This window comes from Leucoraja erinacea, chromosome 32 (assembly GCF_028641065.1).
Source record: "Leucoraja erinacea ecotype New England chromosome 32, Leri_hhj_1, whole genome shotgun sequence".
Taxonomy (NCBI): domain Eukaryota; kingdom Metazoa; phylum Chordata; class Chondrichthyes; order Rajiformes; family Rajidae; genus Leucoraja; species Leucoraja erinaceus.
In genome coordinates, this window is record NC_073408.1 from 6,347,406 (window position 1) to 6,372,522 (window position 25,117).

At 41.3% G+C, this 25,117-nt stretch overlaps 1 protein-coding gene across 1 annotated transcript; it reads right to left on the minus strand.

The window, feature by feature from the left end:
• Positions 1 to 738: 738 nt before the first annotated feature.
• Positions 739 to 24,340, minus strand: zbtb44 (zinc finger and BTB domain containing 44). The gene is made up of 6 exons (XM_055660649.1): positions 24,209 to 24,340; positions 19,639 to 20,683; positions 15,293 to 15,377; positions 11,564 to 11,727; positions 7,010 to 7,310; positions 739 to 4,172 (listed from the first exon to the last, which is right to left on the minus strand). The coding sequence occupies exons 2-6, from the start codon at positions 20,648 to 20,650 to the stop codon at positions 3,866 to 3,868; spliced, it is 1,869 nt and encodes a 622-aa protein (XP_055516624.1). The 5' UTR covers positions 20,651 to 20,683; positions 24,209 to 24,340; the 3' UTR covers positions 739 to 3,865.
• Between the last annotated feature and the right edge of the window lie 777 nt (positions 24,341 to 25,117).

The following is a 25,117-nucleotide window of genomic DNA, read 5'->3' on the forward strand; positions in this document are numbered from 1 at the left end:
CATCTAAAAATAGGGGTAGGCACTAAAAGCAGTTATAGAAAGCATCCTTTCGGGATGCATTACCACTTAGTTTGGCAACATCTCTACCCAAGACTGCAAGAGAGTTGTGCACAAAGTTCAGTCCATCACGCAAACCAGCCGCCCATCATAGTTTCCATTTATACTTCGCACTGCCTCGAGAATGCAGTCAACATAATCAAGGAACATTGACACTGCAGCAATTCCCTCGTCTCCCTCTCACGCTGGACATGACATAAAAGTTTCAAAACACTCCCCACCCGATTCAAGAATAACTTTCCCCCCATCGTATTTAAATTATTGTACGGGCCTCTCATAAACTTCCTATATAAATAAATCTCCTAATATACCTTGTTGCAGTCCTTGCACTTTTATTACCTGCACATTCTCTGTAGCAGTAACACCATGCGTCGGTGTTTATTTTTCATGGTGCTATTTTCCACCTTTTGCACCACAGTATAACAACAGTACTCATGTATAGTATTCATGTACTCGTGTATGGCATGATTTACCTAGATAGCATGCAAAACAAAGCTTTTCACTATATCTCAGCTTTATGTGACATTAATAAACCATTAGCAATACAATGATATCTGTTTCTCTGTAGTTTACTTTCAATTCCAAGGAAAGTCAAAGCAGCAATCTAGATAACATTAAAAAATATATATGTATTGTGGAAAGACACCATGTTATTTCTACAAGTACACACAATATGCAGTATATAATGGTAAAGAGCTTTATTTATAATTTCCACACAGATTATCAACTGCAGTATTATTTTATCAAACTTTATACAATGCTACTTGCCTCTGTGACCATCATGAGCATGAAAATAGAATATGTGAACTTTTCCCAATTTATATATACACTCATACTCACGCACGCATACACGTAGAAGGACTGACAGACTCCACAACAGGATAAATAAAGCAACCCATAGCCAGAGAACAATGTATTTTGCATTTTGCTATGTTTTACAATAACCTCCTGTCATGGGGCCATGCTGGTGAAAAACAAGGATTACAAACAAAGAAAAATCCAATTTACTGGCAATCATACTATCAAAAATTCCATCCAAAGTCTGTTGCTCAACAGATTAGCAATATTTCCAAGTCATCAGACTATACAGTATTTACAAGCAGGTGACCACAACAGGGACACTGAAGGCTCAGCTTTATTAATGTCCTTGCAATAGGTAACGGCAGTGATGGGATTACAAGTTGAAGATCACCAACATGTAGAGTGTCAAAGTGCTGAACTTTTGAAGACTGCAATGTAACAAACAATTAAAAAAATGCACATTTGTTGAATACAGGACAGAAGGAACTACATCAGTTTTTAGTACTACCGATATACATATAATGGTTAACTTCAACCATGCCCACATAAACAGACAGGACAATTACTGTAGTTTCATTGAATGTACCAACAATTTTCTTTGAGTTTTGAATAGTGGTCAACATTTAGTTGATTTAACCATTTGCCCACACTGGCAGAATAAAATCTTTATAATAATGGAAAACAATTATAAAACCATTAATTAATGAAACACGATAATAGCAACTCAGTTTAACAACTATCTACTGTTGCTCTACAGAGTAATAATTGGTATTTTAAAATTTAAATAAAAATAACAGTGTTGCGTCATTGATGGTTTAGCAGATTTTATAATGGGAACACACAGCTTTGCATCACCCACCTCTAATAAGAGGTGCGAGTATCGAGTTTCATTTTTCCACACAACAGTCTCAATGAGCTGAATAATCTTCCTCGATGCTAGCTCCCACTGTATTCCCCCCATGCCCCGTCCCTCCCCTTACTAAACGAACAACAAATCCAGTTTTGATTCATACTGAAAATAAGCCAAAATGAATTCATGATAGTACTATTTGAAATTAAGTAAAAACTCTTCAATCTTAACAAGATATAATAAAAAAGTTGGGAATGAAGAAGTATAGAATATATTAAAATGACTGACTGTATACAAAACATTGTATTTAGTCATTGTCTTTCCAGAAACTGGATTAACTATTCATATTTAACATCTGGTGCTGAAACACTGAATTCTGTGCATGGATCAGAGTTTCATTCAGACCAACTCCCTAACAATTAACACAAAAATAGAGGCTTTTCTGACAATACTTCCAGCATACTTTTAGCTTCTAATACTCCAAACAGGATATTCTGGCCAGCTACTACCCAAGCAGGTATTTTTCAGTATTGCTGGTACGGATAATGTATAACAAAACATTTATCTGAATAAGCTCAAACCATCAAATGTTATCTGTGCTTTATTCTCAGGAGTGCTACGTTGTATATATTCTGAATACCAAGACTACATAAGATACTAAAAATAAAAAATTAAAACACACATGCCTTAATCAATCACAGCATGCCTTCAGATTGTCAAAATATTACATGACCCTTTGCATGTTAACAAAAGGATCAACAATTTTAATTAATAGCTTTAAAAAGGTGAACACTTCACAAAACAGCAAATTTTGTAGATTGTTTAAAAAAAACTTAACAGCCGTAGAAATCTAAGTCTGAACATTTAAGCTTCAAACGAGTTATCTGTTAGCACAAAAACGTGTAGAAAAGTTTGCAATAAACTACTGATTGAACAACAGCCAAGGCAAACAAGCTCCCTGAAAAATACTCTTTCACTAACGTGCCACCAACTGTGGTGTCAATGTCAACACACATTCACAAGTTACAAGAGACTAAAAAGTAGCTAAACATATCTGAAGGAGATATGCATTCACTTTTACTTCAGATTAATAGTAAAATATGTACTGGAAATAGGTTCGGATATTTCCAGTTTAAATCACGTCGAAGTAAGAAGGTCACACTTTGGCGGCAACAGCCCAGAGCCAATGGCTCCGAAGCCAACTCCTGACTCAAGGTTAATTGCACCATTTCTAGCCCAGTTGGCCAAGAAACCAATTGTATATTAGTTTCACACTCGACAGACATTAATTGTCACAAGGTCCTATGCTGAATGCAGCTCTGCTTTCCTGAACTGGAAAAAACAGCAATGGGAACTTCAAACTTTTCAGCAAGGAATGCAAAAGTCAAATGGCATTCAGAAAGCCCGATGCCTGACTGCAAATAACTCATAGCTTTTGATTCTTCCACTTCCCTTCAGGTGACCAGAATATATCTGACTATATAGAAGGAAATGTGGTATAATTTGGAGTGCAGGAAAAGATATCCAGACTAATATTTCTATTTACAATGCCAGCTTTGAATTCTCATTGATAAAAACATTTTTTATTATTGTACAAAGTTACTTTTTTGCTGAAAACAAAATTTCATATTCTGGTGAAGATTTTGAAATTTCCTACCCTGTGAACATAATTTAACTGTAAGAGAATATTCCATTTATCTGTCATAAGATAATTTCTGCCAGAGAACATTTAAACATTTGATTTTTTTTTCAGTAACTTGATGAGATTGTTATCCATCAATGCAGCATTTTAGACTTTGATTCCAAAATATCTTCCCAGATGCCAACTTGACAAGGCATCTAATATTGGCAGCTTTTTATTAAAGTATAAAGTATAACATTGTTGGAGGATTCAGGTCTCTAGACATTGTTCAAAAGTTGTACCGCGGCTTCTTCCAAAGTACTTGACTGCCGTGTGAAATAAGAAATGTGTGGTTTAATGTGCTTGTAATTAATTGAAGGCTAACAGACTTGTCCAAAACTTTTGATAAACAAATAATGTAATGTTGACCTATTTTAAATAAAAGTTCAGAGTCTGGAAGAAAAGCTCCAAGAATCATTTGACCCAGGTCCAGGCACTTTCTCCAAAAGTACATAAGTTTAACTACCAGGGCTAACTTAGCTATAAAGGATATGAGGTCCTTCCTCTGGAGAACCTCTCTTGTGCAGATCTTCTCTCACGCCAAGCATTCCATTTACATCCGAGCCATTTGTCTTTTGCTCTTCTATTATTTCATCATCCTTGTTCATGAGTCCAGCCAAGTGTCCAAGGGGGAATGCACTGTCACAGTTCTGTGTGGAGGATACCTGTGAAATGACTGGCATCTGCACTGCTGAGTTATTATCAAAACCATTGTCTCCTATGTCATAGTGAGCAAGGGCTTCTTCTTGCTCCTGTTTCAGGTAATCTGGCACTATGAAGTCGCTGGAAAACAAGTGATTATTAGATTTTAGCATGTGTTCCAACAGTTTCTTTCAATACCCAAATATAAACTATTGCTAACTATAGATAAACTTGGAATGAGAATTGACTTTAAATAGAGGTAGTACCAGTAGATCAATCTTTAATAGACAACACCAAAATATGAACTCAATTCATATTTTACAGTCAAATCTCCAATTCCACAAATGACTGACGATTGGGAATTGGATATGGTACCTTGCCTGGCCAAATATAATCATTGAGACAACAATGTTTAATTTCCCATCTTAAAATTCCAAGCTTACGAACTGTTAAACATTTTTTTTCTAATTTTATACTTTAAGTGTCAATGATTTGTCCTAGGAACAGTCATTCTTTATAAATAACATGTTTTAATGAACGCATTGAAAATCATAAAAATGATTAAATTTAAGAAACTGGGAACATTATACTATATATGTTTTGTTTTTTGTATGCTGTTTCACACTTGCTTTTTATTCTTTTATGCTGTTCGAAATAAATAATAAAAAATAATAATAAAATAGCGTGACGATTAGGTTACTGTACTAATAACCTAGTGAATCTAAGTTTCAGGCTTAATTAAAACAAGCTAAATGATCAAAAATAAACACCCTGAGTTTTTAAAAATGATGCTGGAATTCTCCTCAGTAGCAAATGTTTTGTCCTTTTGGTATGAGTTTTATTCACTTAATAACAACTGTATTTTGTGTTGTGTTGTGTTGGTTAACTTACTGGGCTAGCAGGCAAAGTTTAGGACCACTGATCCAGGGATACAGCTGTGAACTCCACCGTGGCAGCTGGATTGTGTGTGAGGCAGTGGGGAGTAGATTTTAAATTTCAAACCTAGCACCATCAAAATGAAATCAGGAATTTATGGAAAAAAGCTAATTTCGATAGTGCTAGCAAAGGAATTACTGAATTGTTACAAAACCCACCTATTTTATTGTCAATAAAGAAACTGCAGTTTCTTGTGTCTCTATAATTTCTACAGTAGTATCTACAGCATTGGTCTCCTATTTTATTATTGTCCTTCAATAAGGACAATATACGCCTTTCTTACCTTCTCTGGTCTACATACGATTCTACATTAATAAATGTGGTAAAACTTTAGTTGTCTCCTCAGTTCAGGGGCAACCAGGAATGAACAATAAATGCTGGGCCATGATCGAATTGAAAGAAAAACAATTAAAAAAATCCTGGAGCATTCCAAGAATTTCCCCAGATTTTAATACCACTGTCCCTAAATGTCACCTATCCATGTTCTCCAGAGATGCTGCCGGAGCCACTGACTTACTCCAGCATTTTGTGGCTTTTTAAAAGTAATACAAATTGTTTAACTCTACTTATTCCTTCACCTAACCGAAGAGTTAAGAATTGCTATTCAGGGAGCACACAGCAGAAATTCAAATTGAAATAGTTTTCAAATAAAAACGATTATGGCTGGTTCTAATCTCCTGAAGCATAGCCCGACAATAGCAAGCAATGCTGAAAAATAGAACAAGCCGAACTGTCGGTTATTACAATTTCTAAATGGATTTGAAATTGGTTTCAGTAAGGCAGTATTACTTAGGCTGTCAAGATCTACACTTTCAGGGAACCCATTTAAATCTAAACGTGTATTTTAACCCATTGAAATATTCTATAGCATGATATTTACACCTAGATATACGAAAGAAAAACAGATTAGTATAAAACAAGTGAGAAATGTATAAACAAAACTGTTAAAATCCAAAAAGGAAATAGTTTCTGCAGCAAAACACAAAGTGCTGGAGCAACTCAGCAGGTCAGGTAATATCCGTGGATGAATGGACAGATGACGTTTCGGTTCATGACACTTCTTCAGACTCCATTTCCTCCACAGCTGCTGTGCTGACCCACTGAGATCCTCCAGCACTGCAGTTTCTTGTGTCTCTATAATTTCTACAGTAGTATCTACAGCATTGGTCTCCTTACTAAATCTATTCACTTGTAATTTTAGCAGTTCAGAGGTGGTTTCCTGGACAGCATAGGTTGTCTTTTGCGGAAAGGTCAGACGTTAAGCTGTGTGTTCTTGGGTTGAGAAGACAGAGTATTTTGTAATTCCACACAAGATCCTGAGGATAATTAACGAGGATCTTTCAAAATTTAATTTGAATTTCTAACAAGATTTTATTAGTTCGCTGAACACCTCCGCTCAGTCTGTCTTACCCCAACTGATCACATGGTTGCTCAGCACCTCAACTCCCCCCTCCCATTCCCAATCTGAACCTTTCTGTCCTGGGCCTCCTCCATTGTCGGAGTGAGGCCCAGCGCAAATTGGAGGAACAGCACCTCATATTTCGCTTGGGTAGTCAACATTGACTTCTCTAATCTTTAATAGCCCTTGCTTTTCCCTCTCTATCCCCTCCCCCTTCCCAGTTCTTCCACCAGTCTTACTGTCTCTAACTGCATTCTATATTTGTCCCACCCACTCCCCTGACATCAGTCTGAAGAAGGGTCTCGACCCGAAACGTCACCCATTCCTTCTCTCCAGAGATGCTGCCTGTCCCGCTGAGTTACTCCAGCATTTTGTGTGTCGACCTGAGATTTATTAGTGACCATCTTAAATTTGTGGTACCTAATTTTGAACTCACTACTGATGGAAATATCTTCTGTCTATCTCTGCTAAACATACTTATAATCTCAAACCTTTAGCGATTCATGTTAATTGTTGTCACATGCAGCGTTCATGACTTTTACCCGTTTCATCAATTGCAAGTTACTCTAGGAATAACAAATTCAAGCCACAGAATGTAGCTTTTTTTAAAAAAAAAAGCAAATATTTAACTAGTAAGCCTCACCTGCTCTGGAAATAAGAAGCTAATTCCGATGCTTCATGGTTCAGACTCCTCAGGTGTACAATTAGGTTTCCAGAATTAGTAAACATGGCGCCGCATGTTTTGCACTCGTAGATTCTTGGCTTTCGGATAATGTGCCTTGAAACGCGCATATGGTGCTTATATTCCCCAAAGGAAGTAAAGGTTGCACTGCAAATCTGGCATCGGAAGCATCGCTTTCCTTCATGTTTCAGACGATGCATCTTTAAGGAGTACGCTCTTGTGAACTTTTTTCCACATCTGTCGCATTGAAAGGGTTTGATACCTGCAAAAAAAAAAAACTCAAATGTTCCAAAACAGCAATATCCAATTTATTTAAGATGAAGCTACACTTCATTCTCTAATTTCCAAACAGGCTAAACAAACTGCTTAACTCAGTACCAAACAAAAAAAAAAGTACTGTAACTATATTCTAGTTAGTGTATTGATCACAGAGAAATTTCCAAACTGTGGCATAAACAATCCATATGCCGAACATAAAGAATGCATTATGGTTGATTGTTATAGGCCAGTTGTCAACAAATGTCTTCAAGATATGATGAAGACTAGAAACTGCAGTTTTTAAAACAAATAGCTTAGCTCCAAATGGTTTACTAACCCACAAATAAATGATCCTTTTAAACGAGTCAAGTGCAAAGCTGGGCCATTATCTGCACAAATATGCACCACGATCTGAAATGAAACTGACTACACATTCTGCAGCCCAAGTTGCTATGCAGGGAACCTGTTCAGTTTGTATCAGTGCTCTTAATAATCTGCAGCTTTAGAGAGAACTCTAATGGGTTGGACTACAGACTAAAACTGATGATCATCATTGTATATTGTCGATATGCGTAAGATATTAAAGGGAGTTAATGGATGGGCAGTTGGAGGGATCCAGCTCCAAGCTGTGTACATCTTTTCCCATCTTTTCCACAGTGGAAATGACAATTAGTTCCATGCCAACACATGCAGATCAAACTTTTTGACAACATCTAATGACAGGTCACAGTTCCCAATGCAACAAAGGCAAAATCACTCATTGTTTTACATGTGGGGTTGGAAGCTCTGACTGCTGCTATCATATTCTCAATTCCACACTTTGATGCTATCATGAAATTCCAGGGATCGGTCATCTAAGTATATTTATTAGTCAGCATTTACTGTCCATCTCTAATTGCCCCTGCAGTTTGCTAACCATTCGGAAGGCAGAGGAAGTAGTTAAGGGATTTGCAATGACAATGGGCAGGTGCATGGATAAGAAAGGTTTAGAGGGATATGGGTCAACATAGACAAATGGGACATTTCATTGGCATGGATGAGTTAGACTGATGGGCCTGTTATCATGATGTATGACTACATCTCTCAGAGGGCATTTTAACTGTCAATCATTTATTCAAGTCTGGAGTCACACAGGCTAGAGTAAATTAGATTTCCTCTGCTGGAAGTAGTCAGTGAACAGATAGGAGTTTACAACTTGTAATAGAAACAAGGAACCTCAGATGCTGATTTACCAAGGAAGGACAGAGGGTCGGAGTAACTCAGCGGCTCAGGCAGCATCATTGGAGAAAAACTATGGGGTGACATTTCAGGTCAGGACAGTTGCACAGATCCAGTGACTAGCAGAGTTCTGCAGGAATCGGTGCTGGGGCCGCTACTCTTGTGCTTTACAATTTGGCCGCTACTATTCACTTTGTATATGAATGATTTGGTTGAGGGGATTCAAGGTTTTGTGGCCAAGATTGCAGATGATACGAAAATAGGTGGAGGGGCAGAAAAAGCAGGGACTCAACAGTGGACTTGGACAGGTTGGGAGAGAGGGCAGAGAAGTGGCAGATGGAATAGAGTGTAGCAAAGTGTGAGTCATATATTTTGGTAGCAGGACTACAGGCATGGACTATTTTCTAAATGGGGATATAATCCAGAAATCAGAGGTGCAAAGGCTCCTGGAAGTGCTGGTGCAGGATTCCCAAAATGTTAATCTACAAGTCGGATTGGTAGTAAAGGCGGCAAACGCAATGCTAGCATTTATTTCAAGAGGGCTAGAATACAAAAACAGGGATGTAATGCTGATGCTCTATCAGGCACTGGTCAGGCCACATTCGGAGTATTGTGAGCAATTCTGGGCACAATATCTGAGGAAGGATGTGCTGGCCCTGGAGGGGGGGTCCAGAAGAGGTTTACAAGAATTATCCAAGGAATGAGTGGGTTAACATATGATGAGCGTTTGATGGCACAGGGCCTGTACTCGCTGGAGTTTAGAAGAGGGGGAGAACCTCATTGAAACGTACTGAATAGTGAAAGGCTTGGATAGAATGGATGTGGAGAGGATGTTTCCACTAGTGGGAGCGAGTCTAGGACTAGAGGTCATAGCCACAGAATTAAAGGACGTTCCTTTAAGAAGGAAATGAGGAGGAATTTATTTAATCAGAGAGTGGTGAATCTGCAGAATTATTTGCTACAGAAGGATGTGGAGGCCAAGTCAATGGATATTTTTAAGGCAGAGACAGATATATTCTTGATTAGTGCAGGTGTCAGGGGTTATGGGGAAAAGGCAGGAGAATGGGGTTAGGAGGGAGAGATAGATCAGCCATGCTTGAGGACGGAGTAGACTTGATGGGCTGAATGGCCTAATTCTGCTCCTATCACTTATGACCTTATAGCCCACTGAGTTTGTGTCATTTTTTAGAACAAATAAATGATGATCCTTTTTAGGTGCTTGGTTTGGTCTTGCTGAGCAAGCTCTTTTATCCAAGCTTGGTCCAGATGACCTACAGAGTAGACATATTAACATCATATCATATGCACACTACTTGTTGCGTAGGTGCGTTATGCATGGGCTAGGAAATCGGATCATTTACTAAGCACATTACAATCTGGCAGTAGCATTTAATGAGCTATTTTACTCCAAAATCCAATCTTCTCGCTCACTAAAAAGCATGCAATATACAATTGAATTTCCCAATCAATATTCAACATGAACAAAAATTATAGCTGTTAGCATCCAGGACCAATTGTTTTCAGACTCTAAATGGATTTTTAGTAAAAGCAAACTTGCACACTTCCTTGCTTTGCCAGCTTTATTCCTACCCTCAAACATGAAATCAAACACCTGGCTGCAATCCAGGAAAGAAAACCAGGCCTGCTGCCATGTTTCTTAACCCAGTTTATTAAATAAATGAGATATGGATTTATTTTGTAACGGCTGGAATACATATTACACATAACAATATCTCAGCTAAACTGCACTCCAGATTGTTGTGAAAATTCTACAATTAAACTAATTCCCTTTTATTTTTCCTTCCGAAAACAATTTCCTGGAAAAATATTAGGATCCGTTAAAAGTTCAACACTCGGATACATTTGCAAACAGACAACAACAAAACTAATTTACTAATAACTGCCAATATTACTGGATATGCTCATAGTTAATCAAACTGCAGTTATTGATACACAGCCATTTTGGCTACAGAATTAAAAAAGTCACATTTCATTAAATTTATAATTATGAATAGAAAAGATTCTTCCACATAGTTTCCACAAGAAAATCAGCTATTACGTTATGTCAGGAATACAAACATTACCTACTGAAAGCATGACAGCTAAATAATATTTAACTAAAATTTTGAAAATGTGTACCAAAGGTAGGCTTGTTAACCAAACCCTACCTTTTATCATTAGGATGTCGATGTCCATCATATTCCAAGACAACATGGTTTATTACCTAATAACTTGAATGATACACTGAACTTCATATACTGGAGTTAGATGTATTCGGTTAAACAATGTTCTGGCTGAAGATAACACTTGGCAAGAAATATTGAATATGAAATATTTTAAAGGTGGTCTCCTTCAAAATCTTAGACAATGTGACATGGTATATCCAATAAACTCAAAAAGTGCACTCCACCCATTAGTTTTGGTATCAGTGGCCCCAGTTTCCAAATCGTATTTCACAAACTACAGGCTGTATATAATTTTACAAATTCTGAGGTTTAGTCATTAAAGTTATAAAAATAAATCACAAAAATTATTTAACCTCAGAATTACTAATAAAGTTTCCTCTAGGATCTCCTTTTGTAACAAAATCAGCAAAATACACCTCACGAATAATAAACCGTGTGTTGGAAGGTAAGATAGTTATCAATCAAATACAACTAGATCAATAGAAAACTTAAAACAACTGAGGGAAACCACATATTGTTGTATCTTCTTCTATCACGGCTTGTATGCCAGAACAGACCTCAAATCATTGGCTACCTCGGCACTAACATCATGCTTTGAATGCTCTATCTTCAGTACTAGATCCTACACAGTTCAAAAATATTTTAATAAAAACGATACCACTTAAGTTTACACACCATTAGCTTACAATTCTCTTCAAAACATTGTATCCGTCGGAATTTAGTCCTAATTCTTTTATATGCTTTTGCGTATGATTGATCACATGTGCATTAAGCAGCACAAAGAAAATTGTACAAGTCACAAGAATCACACCATTTTTTTAGAAGCAGATAATGCATGCACATAGACACTCACCTGAGTGAATAAGCATGTGTTGTTTGAGGTTCTGGATGCGTGTGAACCTGGCACCACATGTAGGGCACTGGAAAGGCTTATTTGGGCCATTTGGACTGGGTCTTTCTGTGCCACTTGTTGAAGGGTTTATATAGAGCTGATAGGAGTACTGCCCATTCTCTAACCTAGAGAAATAAAATAAAGTTAATGTAAAAGTGTAACCATTCAGTAGCAAAATGAACAAACCATTGTCTTAACAAAATCCTAAACATTTCAGAGTTCAATAGTTGGCAAATATAGCAACCTATCTAACCAATGATAAAGAACCTTTGCAAAATGGAAATTAAATCTACTAAAAACATGACAAGGCCAATCACCCTTCGCTCCATAGATGCTGCTGCACCCGCTGAGTTTCTCCAGCTTTTCTGTGTAACCACATGAAATATTAATTGTGTTTCTTTTTCTGCAGATGTCCAATTGAGTATTTGCAATATTTTCCTTTTGTATTTTAAATGTCCCGCTTCATCAGTGACAGTAGACATCAGACAATAGGTGCAGGAGTAGGCAAATCAGCCCTTCAAGCCAGCACTGCCATTCAATGTGATCATGGCTGATCATCCCCAATCAGTACCCTGTTCCTGTCTTCTCCCCATATCCCCTGACTCCGCTATTTTTAAGAGCCCTATCTAGCTCCCTCTTGAAAGCATCCAGGGAACCTGCCTCCACCGCCCTCTGAGGCAGAGAATTCCACGGACTCACAACTGTGTGAAAAAATGTTTCCTCATCTCAGTTCTAAATGGTTTACCCCTTAGTCTTAAACTGTGGCTCCTGGTTCTGGACTCCCCCAACATCGGGAACATGTTTCCTGCCTCTAGCGAGTCGAAACCCTTAATAATCTTATTAGTTTCAATAAGATTCCCTCTCATTCTTCTAAATTCCAGAGTATACAAGCCCAGCCGCTCCATTCTATCAGCATATGACAGTTCCGCCATCCCGGGAATTAACCTTGAAGACCTACACTACACTCCCTCAATAGCAAGAATGTCCTTCCTCGAATTAGGGGACCAAAACTGCACACAATACTCCAGGTGTAGTCTCACTAGGGCCCTGTACAACTGCAGAATGCCCTCTTTGCTCCTTGCTCAACTCCTCTTGTTATGAAGGCCAATATGCCATTCGCTTTCTTCACTGCCTGTTGTACCTGCATGCTTACTTTCACTGACTGATGAACAAAGACCCCCAGATCCCATTGTACTTCCCCTTTTCCCAACTTGACACTATTTACATAAAGTGGATAACCTCACATTTATCCACATTTAACTGCATCTGCCCACTCACCCGACCTGTTCAAGTCACCCTGCATTCCCTGCATTCTCCTCACAGTTCACACTGCCACCCAGCTTAGTGCCATCTGCAAATTTGCTAATGTTACTCTGAATCCTTTCATCTTTCATCTAAATAAGTGATGTATATTGTAAATAGCTGCGATCCCAGCACCGAGCCTTGTGCTACCCCACTAGTCACTGGTCAAATTCTAGAGCTTTGAGTTTGTGTAACATCATTAAAAGTGGCCTCTTAGTCAGTCTCCTTCTATTCAGATTCAGATTCAACTTTAATTGTCATTGTCAGTGTACAGTACAGAGACAACGAAATGCTCCCTGGAAGAGCGACATAGAATATGATTTCAATAAATAAATCTATTTACATGCATACAGTCATAGTGTTTTTCCAGTGGGAGGAGTGTCCGGGGGGGGGGTGATTGGCAGTCACAGAGGTACATTGTTGAGTAGTGTGACAGCCGCAGGGAAGAAGCTGTTCCTGGACCTGCTGGTCCAGCAACGGAGAGACCTGTAGTGCCTCCCGGATGGTAGGAGGGTAAACAGTCCATGGTTGGGGTGAGAGCAGTCCTTGGCGATGCCGAGCGACTTCGCAGACAACGCTTGCTTTGGACAGACTCAATGGAGGGGAGCGAGGAACCGGTGATGCGTTGGGCAATTTTCACCACCCTCTGCAGTGCTTTCCGGTCGGAGACCGAGCAGTTGCCATACCATCCTGTGATACAGTTGGTAAGGATGCTCTCGATGGTGCAGCAGTAGATGTTCACCAGAATCTGAGGAGACAGATGGACCTTCTTCAGTCTCCTCAGGAAGAAGAGACGCTGGTGAGCCTTCTTGACCAGAGTTGAGGTATTGTGGGTCCAAGAGAGGTCATCGGAGATGTTGACCCCCAGGAACCTGAAGCTGGAAACACGTTCCACCTCCGTCCCGTTGATGTGGATGGGGGTGTGCGTGCCGCCCCTAGACTTGCTGAAGTCTACAATGAGTTCCTTGGTCTTCTTGGAGTTAAGGGCCAGGTTGTTGTCAGCGCACCATGCTGCTAGGAGCTGGACCTCCTCCCTATAGGCCGATTCATCGTAGTTGCTGATGAGGCCAATCACCGTTGTATCATCTGCACACTTGATGATGGTGTTAGTACCATGTACAGGTATGCAGTCGTAGGTGAAGAGGGAGTAGAGGAGGGGGCTCAGCACCCCTCAGTTCACCCAAAATGTTACTGCCTTTATCCCATGCTGTACAAAATCTCACTTAACCCTTCGACCTTCACTCCCAGTCTAGATTGGCACTTTGGGTACTGGTACAACTCGAAGTTAAAATCTAGAGTTTAAACACCCAGATGTACGCACATGTTCACAAATTTGAACCCTATTTCTATAAATTCTCTACTTTTTCCACACCTTCTGGTCCACCCTTTTGCCTCTTCTTCGCACTATTAATAAATATACATCAGTTGCACTCTGGATCATTCCCCAAGTTATATAGTGATTTCTTTTTCATTCCAAACCCAATCATTATTTTTAAATGTCCAACATTTCAGTATTACTTTAATGATCTACAAGCATTTGGCAATCAACAGATGAACACCACTAAGCAATTATCCTCCACTTAAGAAATGTCTGAATTGCTTTATCATCTTTGCGATAGCAAGTACAATTTTATGTTCTGCAGGGTAGGAGCATGTTAAAAACATATTCCTCAAAAACAGTTTATTGTGTGCATTTGGAAAAGACTACAAGATGTTCCCATAGTACTTTCATCGTGTAATGAAATGATGAAAAAAATGAAATGATTCAATTTATTGTCATTGTCAGTGTACAGTACAGAGACAACGAAATGCATTTTTAGCATCTCCCTTGAAAGGGAGACACAGGGCGTCGCGGTGTGCCCGCGCCTGCCGCCGTAACATTCCATTACAGGCAAAGGTGGGTGAAGTGTCTTGCCCAAGGACACAACGACAGTATGCACTCCAAGCGGGATTTGAACCGGCTACCTTCCGGTCGCCAGCCGAACTCTTAGCCCATTGTGCTATCTGTCGTCCTATACTCCTCAAGTTAGACAATGAAATGTATTTTCAGCATTCATTAAAATAAGGATAATACATCAGCGCTTTTGTCGCCCTTCTTGTTGTTTTTGGAATTTGAGTTGCATTACAGTGAGCAAGGAAATGGCTTTAATTTGCCACATTAAGTCTCCACAGGGGTAGTAGCAATGAAGTAAGCAAAGACTTCTGTCTTGCAAGTGCTGATGACAGTTATAAAACATTTCCAAATAAATGTCATAAAACTGATTTTCAGACATAGCTTCTCCATAATGGTCAACTATATTTTTAAAAACCACGAACTGCCACTTCATCTCATCATATTGCTCTGCAGTCACTCTGAACTCATTTACTGTATGTACAAAGTCTACCTACCTATCATCATCATCAGGGTGATTGTTGGCATTGGAAGTACCTTGAAGTGTTGGTAGCCCTTCTGTAACTCCTTCATCTACTGAACCTGTTCAGAGAAAAAAAAATGACACTAAACATTTAATACGGCAATAACTTAAATGAACTTGTACTTTCATTCTGCATTGAAAAAGTTATTGTTTAAAAGTCAACACACTAATTGAAACTTTACACTGTGCCTATTTGATAATAACCCTCTAAAGCAGACCATGATAGATCAATACACTAAGATCTACCAATTATAAAAAGAAAAGCAAATATTCACCATGTGAATCTTGCAATGGTAATAGCAGCAATTTGGAGTCACGGAGTGCTCATAGAGTCTAGAATCAGCAGCTGTAAAGAAACATGACTTCACAACCAGAAAATACAAACTGGATTGATGAAAATGGTCAGGGAGATCTTGGCATTAATAGTATGCAACTCAAATCATTCTTCGACTAACTTCTGAAGCTTGAGATCCACCAAATACCTTGACTTGGAAAAAGCACAAGTGTTTTGTCAACTAGCTGTTTAACATTTACAGATTCATTGGGGCTAACATGGAAATCTACCATTCAAACACCAAAGATTCACCTCATCCAGAGCCAAGAGCTTACAGGACAGGCAGTCAGTGTCAGATGGAAGGACCATTTCACAGATATCCACAACTAAAAGTCTATCTTCAATACTGATGTCCATCACACAGCACACCATTAGTCTCAATGCTTGCAGTGCCCCAACCCCAGCAACGATGTAAAAAGCTAAATGGCAAGTGAAAAATAAAGCCTCTAGAGCAGACAAAATCACAGCTGAAAACATGTCAAGAAAAAACCTCTTGCTCAAACGCGTATCCTCATCTGGGAAGACGTGAGGACGCTTGAGAAATTCAGGGACCTCAAGAAAGGAGTAAAGTCTGATTGCAGTAACTTCCAAAAACTTTCCCATGAGTCTTCCACATGAACAGTCACTGCATGGATTCACTTCCCAGTGGCCAAGATGCCCCTCCTCCAGTTGTAACACGAGTTCCATCCATTGACACGTACAACAGATATGATCATCACTGCAACACAAAACCCAGGAAAAATATCAGGCAGCAAATCACCTGTATCCAAGGCTTTAAGCAAATGCACAAAACCCTTTGATTCTTGCCAGAATGCAGGGGTTATGGAGAACCCTCCTCAAGTTTAGCTGGCCTCAGAAACTTTCTACCATCCAATTCTGCCATAATGACATACAGCTGTGATTCTAACCAACAGGTCCACCACAACCCCATTCCCAATGGAACTGAGGTAAAGCAAGACTGTGCCATCTTACTCATTCTTCTCCTTGCTGCAACACTGTACCTCATCTCCAACATGTTTCCTGCCATAATAGGACTCAATATATGGTCATTCCCATGGTATGGGACAAAGTGGAATTATTTACCTTTCAACCTCTACTCCAAAACCAAGATCACTCCAGATTCAGTTGTTGATTTACAGAATGCCAATGATACAAGTAAATGCATCGGTTCAAAAGCTGAGATACAAATCACTAAGTCTTTCACTGAAGCATACATGGGACTGAGCCTCTTAGCAAAGTCAAGAAAATAAAGCTCTCCAAACCTGACCCATTGGACAACAGTGCATCCCTCCCCACCCACAACAAACACAATCAACAGTGACAACCGTATAAAACTTTGAATCGTTTGTGTACTTCAGGACCCACTTCTCTGGCAGATTTCACTACTTAAATTCTTCATTTAATAATTTCATCAACTCCAGTGTGCCATAGACCTACAAACTAAGGAAGTTGCCTCAAATTTAACAAAAAACACATGGGCCGCTAAACAGCAATGATCTCCACATCTTGTATGCTTCAGCGACAGTCAATAATAGACACCACAAAGCACTGCAGATGTATCAAAAATCTTCAAATTAATTGGCGTGATAGCCATTTCACCCAGAATCCACTGTGATTGAGGCTGATTACATGATCCCTTTAGGTTTAGGTTAATTATTGTCACATGTACTGGGGTACAGTGAAACGTTTTGTTTTGTATGCTATCCAAATAGATCAGATAAACCACACATAGATGCAATCAGTTTAAACTCAAGTTCAATAGGTAGAGCAAAGGAGAAGATAGATAATAGAGCATAGTTCTCAGCATTGAAGTGCATAATTTCCTTAGAAAAAGTCCAATGTCTTCAATGTGGTAGATGTGAATTGAACAGAACCCTAGCTTATGGAAGGACCGGTTAGAAGCCCGATAATGGGCTTCTGATAATGGACCTCAAACTTCTATACCTTCTGCCGGACAGGAGCAGAGAGGACAAGGAATGACTGGGGTAGGACGAGCCTTTGATTATGTTGGTTGCTTTTCCGAGGAAACGTGTAATGTAGATGGAGTCAATAGTGCGAAGTCTAGTCTGTGTCATGGACTCGGCGACATCCATAACTCTGCAATTTCTTGAGGTCTTGGGCAGAACTATTGCTAAAGAAAGGTGTGATGGCAACCCGGCAGTAAGCTTTCAATGATGCATCTACAGAAATTAGTAAGAGTCACTGGACACATGCTGAATTTCCTCAATATTCACAGGAAGTAGAGGCATTGGTGTACCTCCTCGGCTATTGCATTCATGTGGTTGGGCCACGCCAGATTGCTGGTAATATTAACACCAAGGAACCTGAAGCTCTCAACCATTTCTACATCTGCACCATTGATGCTGACTGGAACATGTACTCCACCGTGCTTCCAGTAGTCAATAACTAGCTCCTTCGACTAGCTAACATTGAGGGAGAAGTTATTGTCCTGACACCATTTTACTAATTTTTTATATTGATTTTCTGTATTTCATCTTGGCATTATTTGCGATTTGGCCCACCACAGTGGTGTCGTCTACAAACTTGTAGATGAAATTAGAGCCGAATATGTCCGTACAGTTGAGAGTGTAAAAGGAGTATAGTAGGAGACTGACACTATATCTGACACCAGGCTCCCAAAATAAACACACTTACTTTGAGTTCTATCATAGCAAGTAATTTCAGGAGTAAATTACTTAAAGGATATTCTAAACTCTCTATAAAACTGTAAAATCCACATGGACTAAAGGGGATTCTTGGCCCCCAAGTGAACTAAATGGTGAAGGAGCATCTGGGAAAGAACTAAGTTTCCCAATCTCCAAGATGGGAAAATGTAGTGGGTATGTGTGAATAGGAGGAATGATGAACATTCCATACAACAGATCAACTTGCCCCGTCAAGGTCTACCTGCTAATCGCACAAAGGACTCTTTGGTCATTTTGAGTAACACCATTCAACCCCAGGAGACTTAGATGGACAATACCTGCTTTCTAGGAAAAGATAAGGGGAACTTTAAGTGACAGACATTGGGGAATATGAAATTATAAAATATTTCCAGGTACTCACAATGATGGCAAGAAAATACAAAATATAATGTGAATAATTATTATTAATGGATTGCTTTCTGTTTTGAAAAATAATGAGATGACATACATACGAATTACCTCCCTTCAACTTGCAGAGAAGCAGGGTTATGAGTTACACTTTACCAAACTAATCATGCCAGATGTAGTTCAGTTAAGTGCAATTGCAGCTTTTTTCAAAAGCACAAAAATTAAACAATTGTCTAATTGTGAATAAATTGGAGAGCAATCTCTTCAACGCAGGACTAATTATTGACCTTAAAATTCTTACGCAGGAATTATCAACGTTATACATCCAGGAGCTGGTGTCAATGAATCAATTACCAACATTCAGTAAACATTTTGACAGCTACTTTCCAAATGCCATATGAATAATAATAAAGTAATGCTGTTTGATGATTTTAAAAAAATGAAATAATTGTTAAGAGTGAGGCAAAAACATGAAATAGGGAAGTGCTGCTGGTGTCCTGGCAATCACTGCTTAGAATTTGGGCAGGAGGGCCAAACAGTAACTGTGGATTGATAAGCACCTGCAGCATGACCCACTTTCTCAGAGAGCTGACAGCATTGTGATGAAAACAAAGAGGTGACTTGTCACTCCAGCTGACTCGAAGGAAGACGAGATCAGCCCAACTACAATTATTGAAAGAAAACTTATATTCAAAAATAAAAGAATATCATTCAACATGCAAATTACTGTTATTCCTTCCTAAATAACCACAGCTAATTATTGTTAATTCATACAAACTGTTTTCTGGGTTGTAAATAACATGCTGGTCACGTGAACTAAGGCTACAATATGACAATTTGAGATGTCATGGAGATTTTTCATTGAGTTATTACACTGGTTTACTAAAGCTAATACATGTGGAAAACAGCAGTTTATCGTTCAGTAATACCTACCGATTGAGGAAGATTGGGGACTAATCAATAAATCCTCCTGAGCCTGCTCACTCCCCGGTACAGTTTGATGGTCACTAAGTGAACTCTGTGAAGCACTGACAGGCTGTGATACAACTTCGTGACCTTCGTCATCACTCAGCCTTTCAACTTTGATCCTTACATCGTCTTCTATCATGGGGGGTGATGTTGCTTTTGTACTCTCACAGGCAGTGTATTCAGATACTCTTCCTGTAATGTCGGTGGCTATGGGATGTTCCACAATCCGAACGCTTTCTGTTGCTTTTACCTTCTCACCGTGAGTCCGGCGATCAGCACCCACCGGATATGTCCACTGAAATGACAGCGACGAGTCCACAGACTGCTGGTTTCGATTATCCGAGAAAGTCACCGATGGGTTCACGACATGTGAACAGTTGGGTTGGACAGCAGACTCTGTGGGACTCTCTGGGGACATCATTATGAAGTTCTTTCTCTTTCTGCGGGATTCCCTGGGCTTACTTTTCTCAATGGAACTGCATTCTGATAATACTGGAGATAGACTGTCATCGTGGGACTGAATGATGCAAGCACCACTGTTCTCTTGAGGGAGTGGAAGAACAGGTCCTGAAGGATTACTGTTTGTATTCCATAAGATACTTGATTTCATGAACTCTGAACAGGTGTTTGCTACATGAAACATCTGCATATAGCTTGCAGCAGCCAGGACATCAATAATGTTCTCTGTATTTATGGCAAGTGTAGCTGTATATGCATACTCCAGCAATGGAGAAAATCCACTGACAGTAACATGGTTCAAATCCAAAATGCACTCATCTGCATCTGATTGATTTACAAGTTTTGCCCTGAAGAATTCACTGCAAGCAGCAAGAACCACTTTGTGGGCCCTGAAGATTTTGTCCTGGACTCGAATTGTTACATCGCAGAAGTGTCCTTCGTTGCGCAGTTTGTTTAACTTTCCCAGAAGTTCTTGACCATGGACCGGAGAACTGTGTGTAAAAGTCTTTGGACCCATGTTGTCCCCCTCAGTGTTCAAATGTTGAAGTACCTGAGGAAAGACATTTGAATGTTATATTGAGTTTAAGTTCAGAGGTCTCCTGCACATTAACTAGTCTGCAAGGCATCAATACAACCCCTACATTAAAAGGTTAGTGCGAGGCAAACTAGTCAGTTCTATGAAGATAGACACAAAAAGCTGGAGTACCTCAGCGGGTCAGAAAAGGAATAGGAAACGTTTCGGGTCAAGACCCTACTTGCAAGCAACAATTTCATTATTGTATTATATATGAATTTATTTTAAAACACCTAATTTAACATAGTTATCTTTTTATGTGCAATTTAATCTCATTAAACGTGATTGCAAAGGATTGGTCTACGCAGCACAAAAAGAACACAACAATAAGTGCTATTATACTTTGTTTCATTTTCAACAAATTTTAGCTCAGACTTTTGGAATTATTCATGTTCCCATCACATTTTAGTAGGAAGTTTCCACAGCTTGTGTATTTCCTTCAGCCAACTATTTTAAGAATGCAGCAAACCTTTATCCAATACCACCTGCTATTACCTGTGCTATTTAGTAACCACACACTTACAGATGCTTGATTGATTCCTGGATATTGTAGTGGCGCAGGAGAAGAGAGCGAGGGAACATAAATAGATGTAAATCGCAACTATATATATTGGAAACATTAATCAAATCATTTTGTATGTGTTGTAATTTTTTGCTACATACATTTAGCGTTTTAGCTGTTACCCATTTTAACTGCAAACCCAGATGCTGCAAGAAAGACAATTGTTATCCTGATATACATTTTAAATACAATACACTCGAAACTTCAGTCAAGCAAGATTGAGTTATGGTTGTTTATAGGTAGGTATGTTGAAATCACTAATAGAAAAGGTTGAGGGTTGATACCAGAAATTACACAGGTAATCAGAAATTATTCACTGATTCCAAAATCTTCATGCTGTGCTAAATTTGTGTTCTATTACAATTCCTTCTGAACATTACTTTTATAATCTTGGATTGGAAGTTGAGTGAATGCGACTTTTTTACATTTATCTTCAAAGCTTCTGGAAACATAATCACTTCTACAATTCCAAAGTAATGGCTATAATGTTATGATTGCACAAGGCAGCTGGTTCAGTCATTTTATTACTTTAATAAACAATTTCAGCTAAAATGTTATTTTGTGTAGTACCAAAGCTTTTAAGTGTTTGATGGTGGTAGATCAACCAAAGAAACAGAATCAAATCAAGAATGGAATGATTTAAAGTCCCTGCTATTTGAACTCTAAATACAAATACAACTCAGGTCTTCACTAAACCATCAAGCTTTCACTTCACTGTTTTGTGCATATGTTTATTTGTTTATATTTTTAAATTAGCAGATTGCTTAAAATCTACATGGTGTGACGAGTGGGAAAAATCATGATCCTGGGTATTCAGAGGCCATTTGGACCCTCTAATCCGTGGTCTCTCTTTCAGAGCTGTTCATCACCATCACCTCTGATCTATTCGCGTCTGTCACAAACATTTAGCCTCCACATTCCACAGCATCAGAGGGGTGACAGCATTGCCCAAAGCCATACATCTTCTTGTACAGCAACCCAATTAATTTCCTACTCCCCAACACCCAGGATGCAACCAACCCCTGCAAATCAGCTCCATGCCGCAGCCTCTCCAACTCTCCTTTGAAAGCCTTTGATCGCACTTCCCACACACCGTGAGCCCCAAATTACTTTGGACAATTCAGAGCAGCACGTAGCCACTTAATAAGAATGCCGAACTTGAACTCAGAATTGACTGACACTGATTCCGTGAGAAAGACTGAAATGCACGACCTGAGGGGGGGTCCCAAGATTCAATGGATATTTATTGTTACAGAAGAATTCATTTTGCATATACATGTCAGTGCAGCCCAGTCCATGTTGCAAAGACAAAGCATGGCAAGATCCCATTAAGAGTTGCTAAACACTTTAACTCCCCCTCCCGCACTGAACTTTCTGTCCTGGACCTCCTCTACTGTCACAATGAGACCCAACACAAATTGGAGGAACAGCACCTAATATTTTGCTTGAGCTGCTTACAACCCAGCGGTATGAATATAGATTATTCTAACTTCAAGTCATCCTTGCTTCCCCCTCTCTCCGTCCCTCCGCCACGCTAGTTCTCCAACTAGTTTCACTGTCTTCCCGATTATTACTACTGTTTCAATGCCTCATTGTCAGCCTCCCCTCAGCCAACAGTGAACCTTTCGACATTTCCTTTCATCATCATCTGTCCTTTTCATACCTTACCTTTCCATATCTCTAGTCTCCCTAGCCCCTGACTCTCAGTGTGAAGAAGGATCACGACCCAAAACATCACCCATTCCCTTCTCTCCAGAGATGCTGCCTGACCCGCTGAGTTACTCCAGCATTTTGTGTCTACATAGAAACATAGAAATTAGGTGCAGGAGTAGGCCATTCGGCCCTTCGAGCCTGCACCGCCATTCAATATAGTACGGTATCCCGTACCTGCCTTCTCTCCATACCCCCTGATCCCCTTAGCCACAAGGGCCACATCTAACTCCCTCTTAAATATAAACCAGCATCTGCACTTCCTCCCTACACATTCTGTATGATTTCTTGCAACAGTTTTGCATATGAAATCACAGATTAATGTCGACGTTTCAATGAACTCCTCTTTTGGGCCAACTAACTAATGGACGTGATCACAGTCAGGATGTAATTTCAGCATGACTTTGAAGATAAACTAAATCTTCATATCCTGGAAATGTTCAGTGTGAAGCAACATTTGCTGTCCCTAAACCACCCCTCCCTACCCAACCCGACCCTTCCCCCTACCCCCCCCCCTCCCCCCCCACCCTTCCTCCCCCTACCCACCCTTTCCCCCCCTCCCCACCCCCCCTCCCCCACCCACCCTTCCCTCCCCTCCCCACCCTTCCCCCCCTCCCCATCCCTCCCCACCCATCCCACCCCTCCCCCCCCCCACCTACCCTTCCCTCCCCTCCCCACCCTTACCCCACCTACCCATCCCTCCCCCCCCCCTACCCACTACCCCATCCCTACCCTTACCCATCCCTACCCACCCCCCCAACCCACCGGGTCCTTCCCCTCCAGGGGAGAGACCCTGAGCCCCCTCCACCCCTACCCTCCCCTACCCCTCCCTGGGACCGACGCCCTTCCCTTCGGGGCCCACCCCTAGCCCATCGACCCCCCCACCCTTACCCACCCCCGGTGCGGTGCCCTCCCCGGACGGACCCACCACTACCCCAGGACGCAGGCCCCCGCTCCTATCCCCCTACACGAGATCCCACTGCGGCTTACGGGTCATGTGTGTGTGTGGGGGGGAGGAGGGCGGCTGAGGCGAGTAGCCCGGGAGAGACTCCCACCTCCGGCCTGGGATCGACGCTCTCTTGCAGGTCCGGGGCCCAAGTCTAGCACGGCGACCGCGGCCTTTGTTTACGCGAGGCCCCGGTGCGGTGCGGGGCACGGACGGACCGGGGGGGCGAGGACGCAGGCCCGGCGTTCGAGGGCCGGCTGCGGGCGGTGGATCTGCGGCTTACCGTGCGTGTGTGTGTGTGGGGGGGAGGAGGGCGGTGTGAGGCGAGTGCCCGCTGCCCGCTCCTCTCTCCTTCTCTCCCGCTCTCTCTCTCCGACCGCGGCCGCTCGCTCGCTCGCGCTGCCGTTTGTTTTGTTCCCAGCCTGCCCCGCGCGCCCGCCGCTGTCACTCACGCCCAGGAGGCGGTGCCTGGGGACAAGACCGCCCGCTCATTGGCGGATGTGGCTGTCATTTACCTGGCCTGCGGAGAGGGCGGGACCTCGGCCGCTGCTCGGTGATTGGTGGCGGGGGTTGTCGGTCACAGCTCCCCCCCCGGGAGGGCGGATCCTCCCGGTGATTGACAGCTGATGCTGCTGCGGGGAAGGGCGGGACCGGATATCTGCACGGTGATTGGCCGATCGCAGACTAGGGCGGGTGACAGCCGATAGAATGCTCGGCGATTGGTAACCGCTGCTGTCGCTCACTTCCCGGGAGGGCGGGTCCGGAGAGACACCCACTGATTAGCAGCTGGGGCCGTCAATCACTGCCATGGAGGGCGGGGTCTGCGGGTGTGCTGTCGCTCACACCCAAGGGGCGTGTCCAAGGGCGGCGCCAGACAGGTGAGCCTAAAGTTTTTCGGGGCGAAAATCCTGGGGGGGACGGGGGGGGACTGCTGACAGGGGACCCTCTGCAATGCCCCCCAGGACTCCCCCCCCCCCCCCCCCCCCCCCATATTTTGTAATCTCTCCTCTGCTGCATCGAGGCTCCCGATGTTGAACCCCACCGCCGGCCGATGAAAGTCCCTGTGAATGGCCGATTCAAGCCCCACGATTCGGTTACCGTCCACTGGGCCCACGGCCGAAGCCTCGCATGTGTGTGCGCACATGCGCGGCCACCAACAAATTGTGTCCCCCGCATGTTTTGATGGTGATTT

Excerpts from the sequence above, each read along its gene's own strand:
- zbtb44 (XM_055660649.1), bottom strand. The coding sequence starts at position 20,650 with ATGGGTCCAAAGACTTTTACACACAGTTCTCCGGTCCATGGTCAAGAA. Across the intron at positions 11,728-15,292 it reads CACCCTGATGATGATGATAG|GTTAGAGAATGGGCAGTACT; the intron begins GTAGGTAGACTT and ends TTATTTCTCTAG. Across the intron at positions 7,311-11,563 it reads ACACATGCTTATTCACTCAG|GTATCAAACCCTTTCAATGC; the intron begins GTGAGTGTCTAT and ends TTTTTTTTGCAG.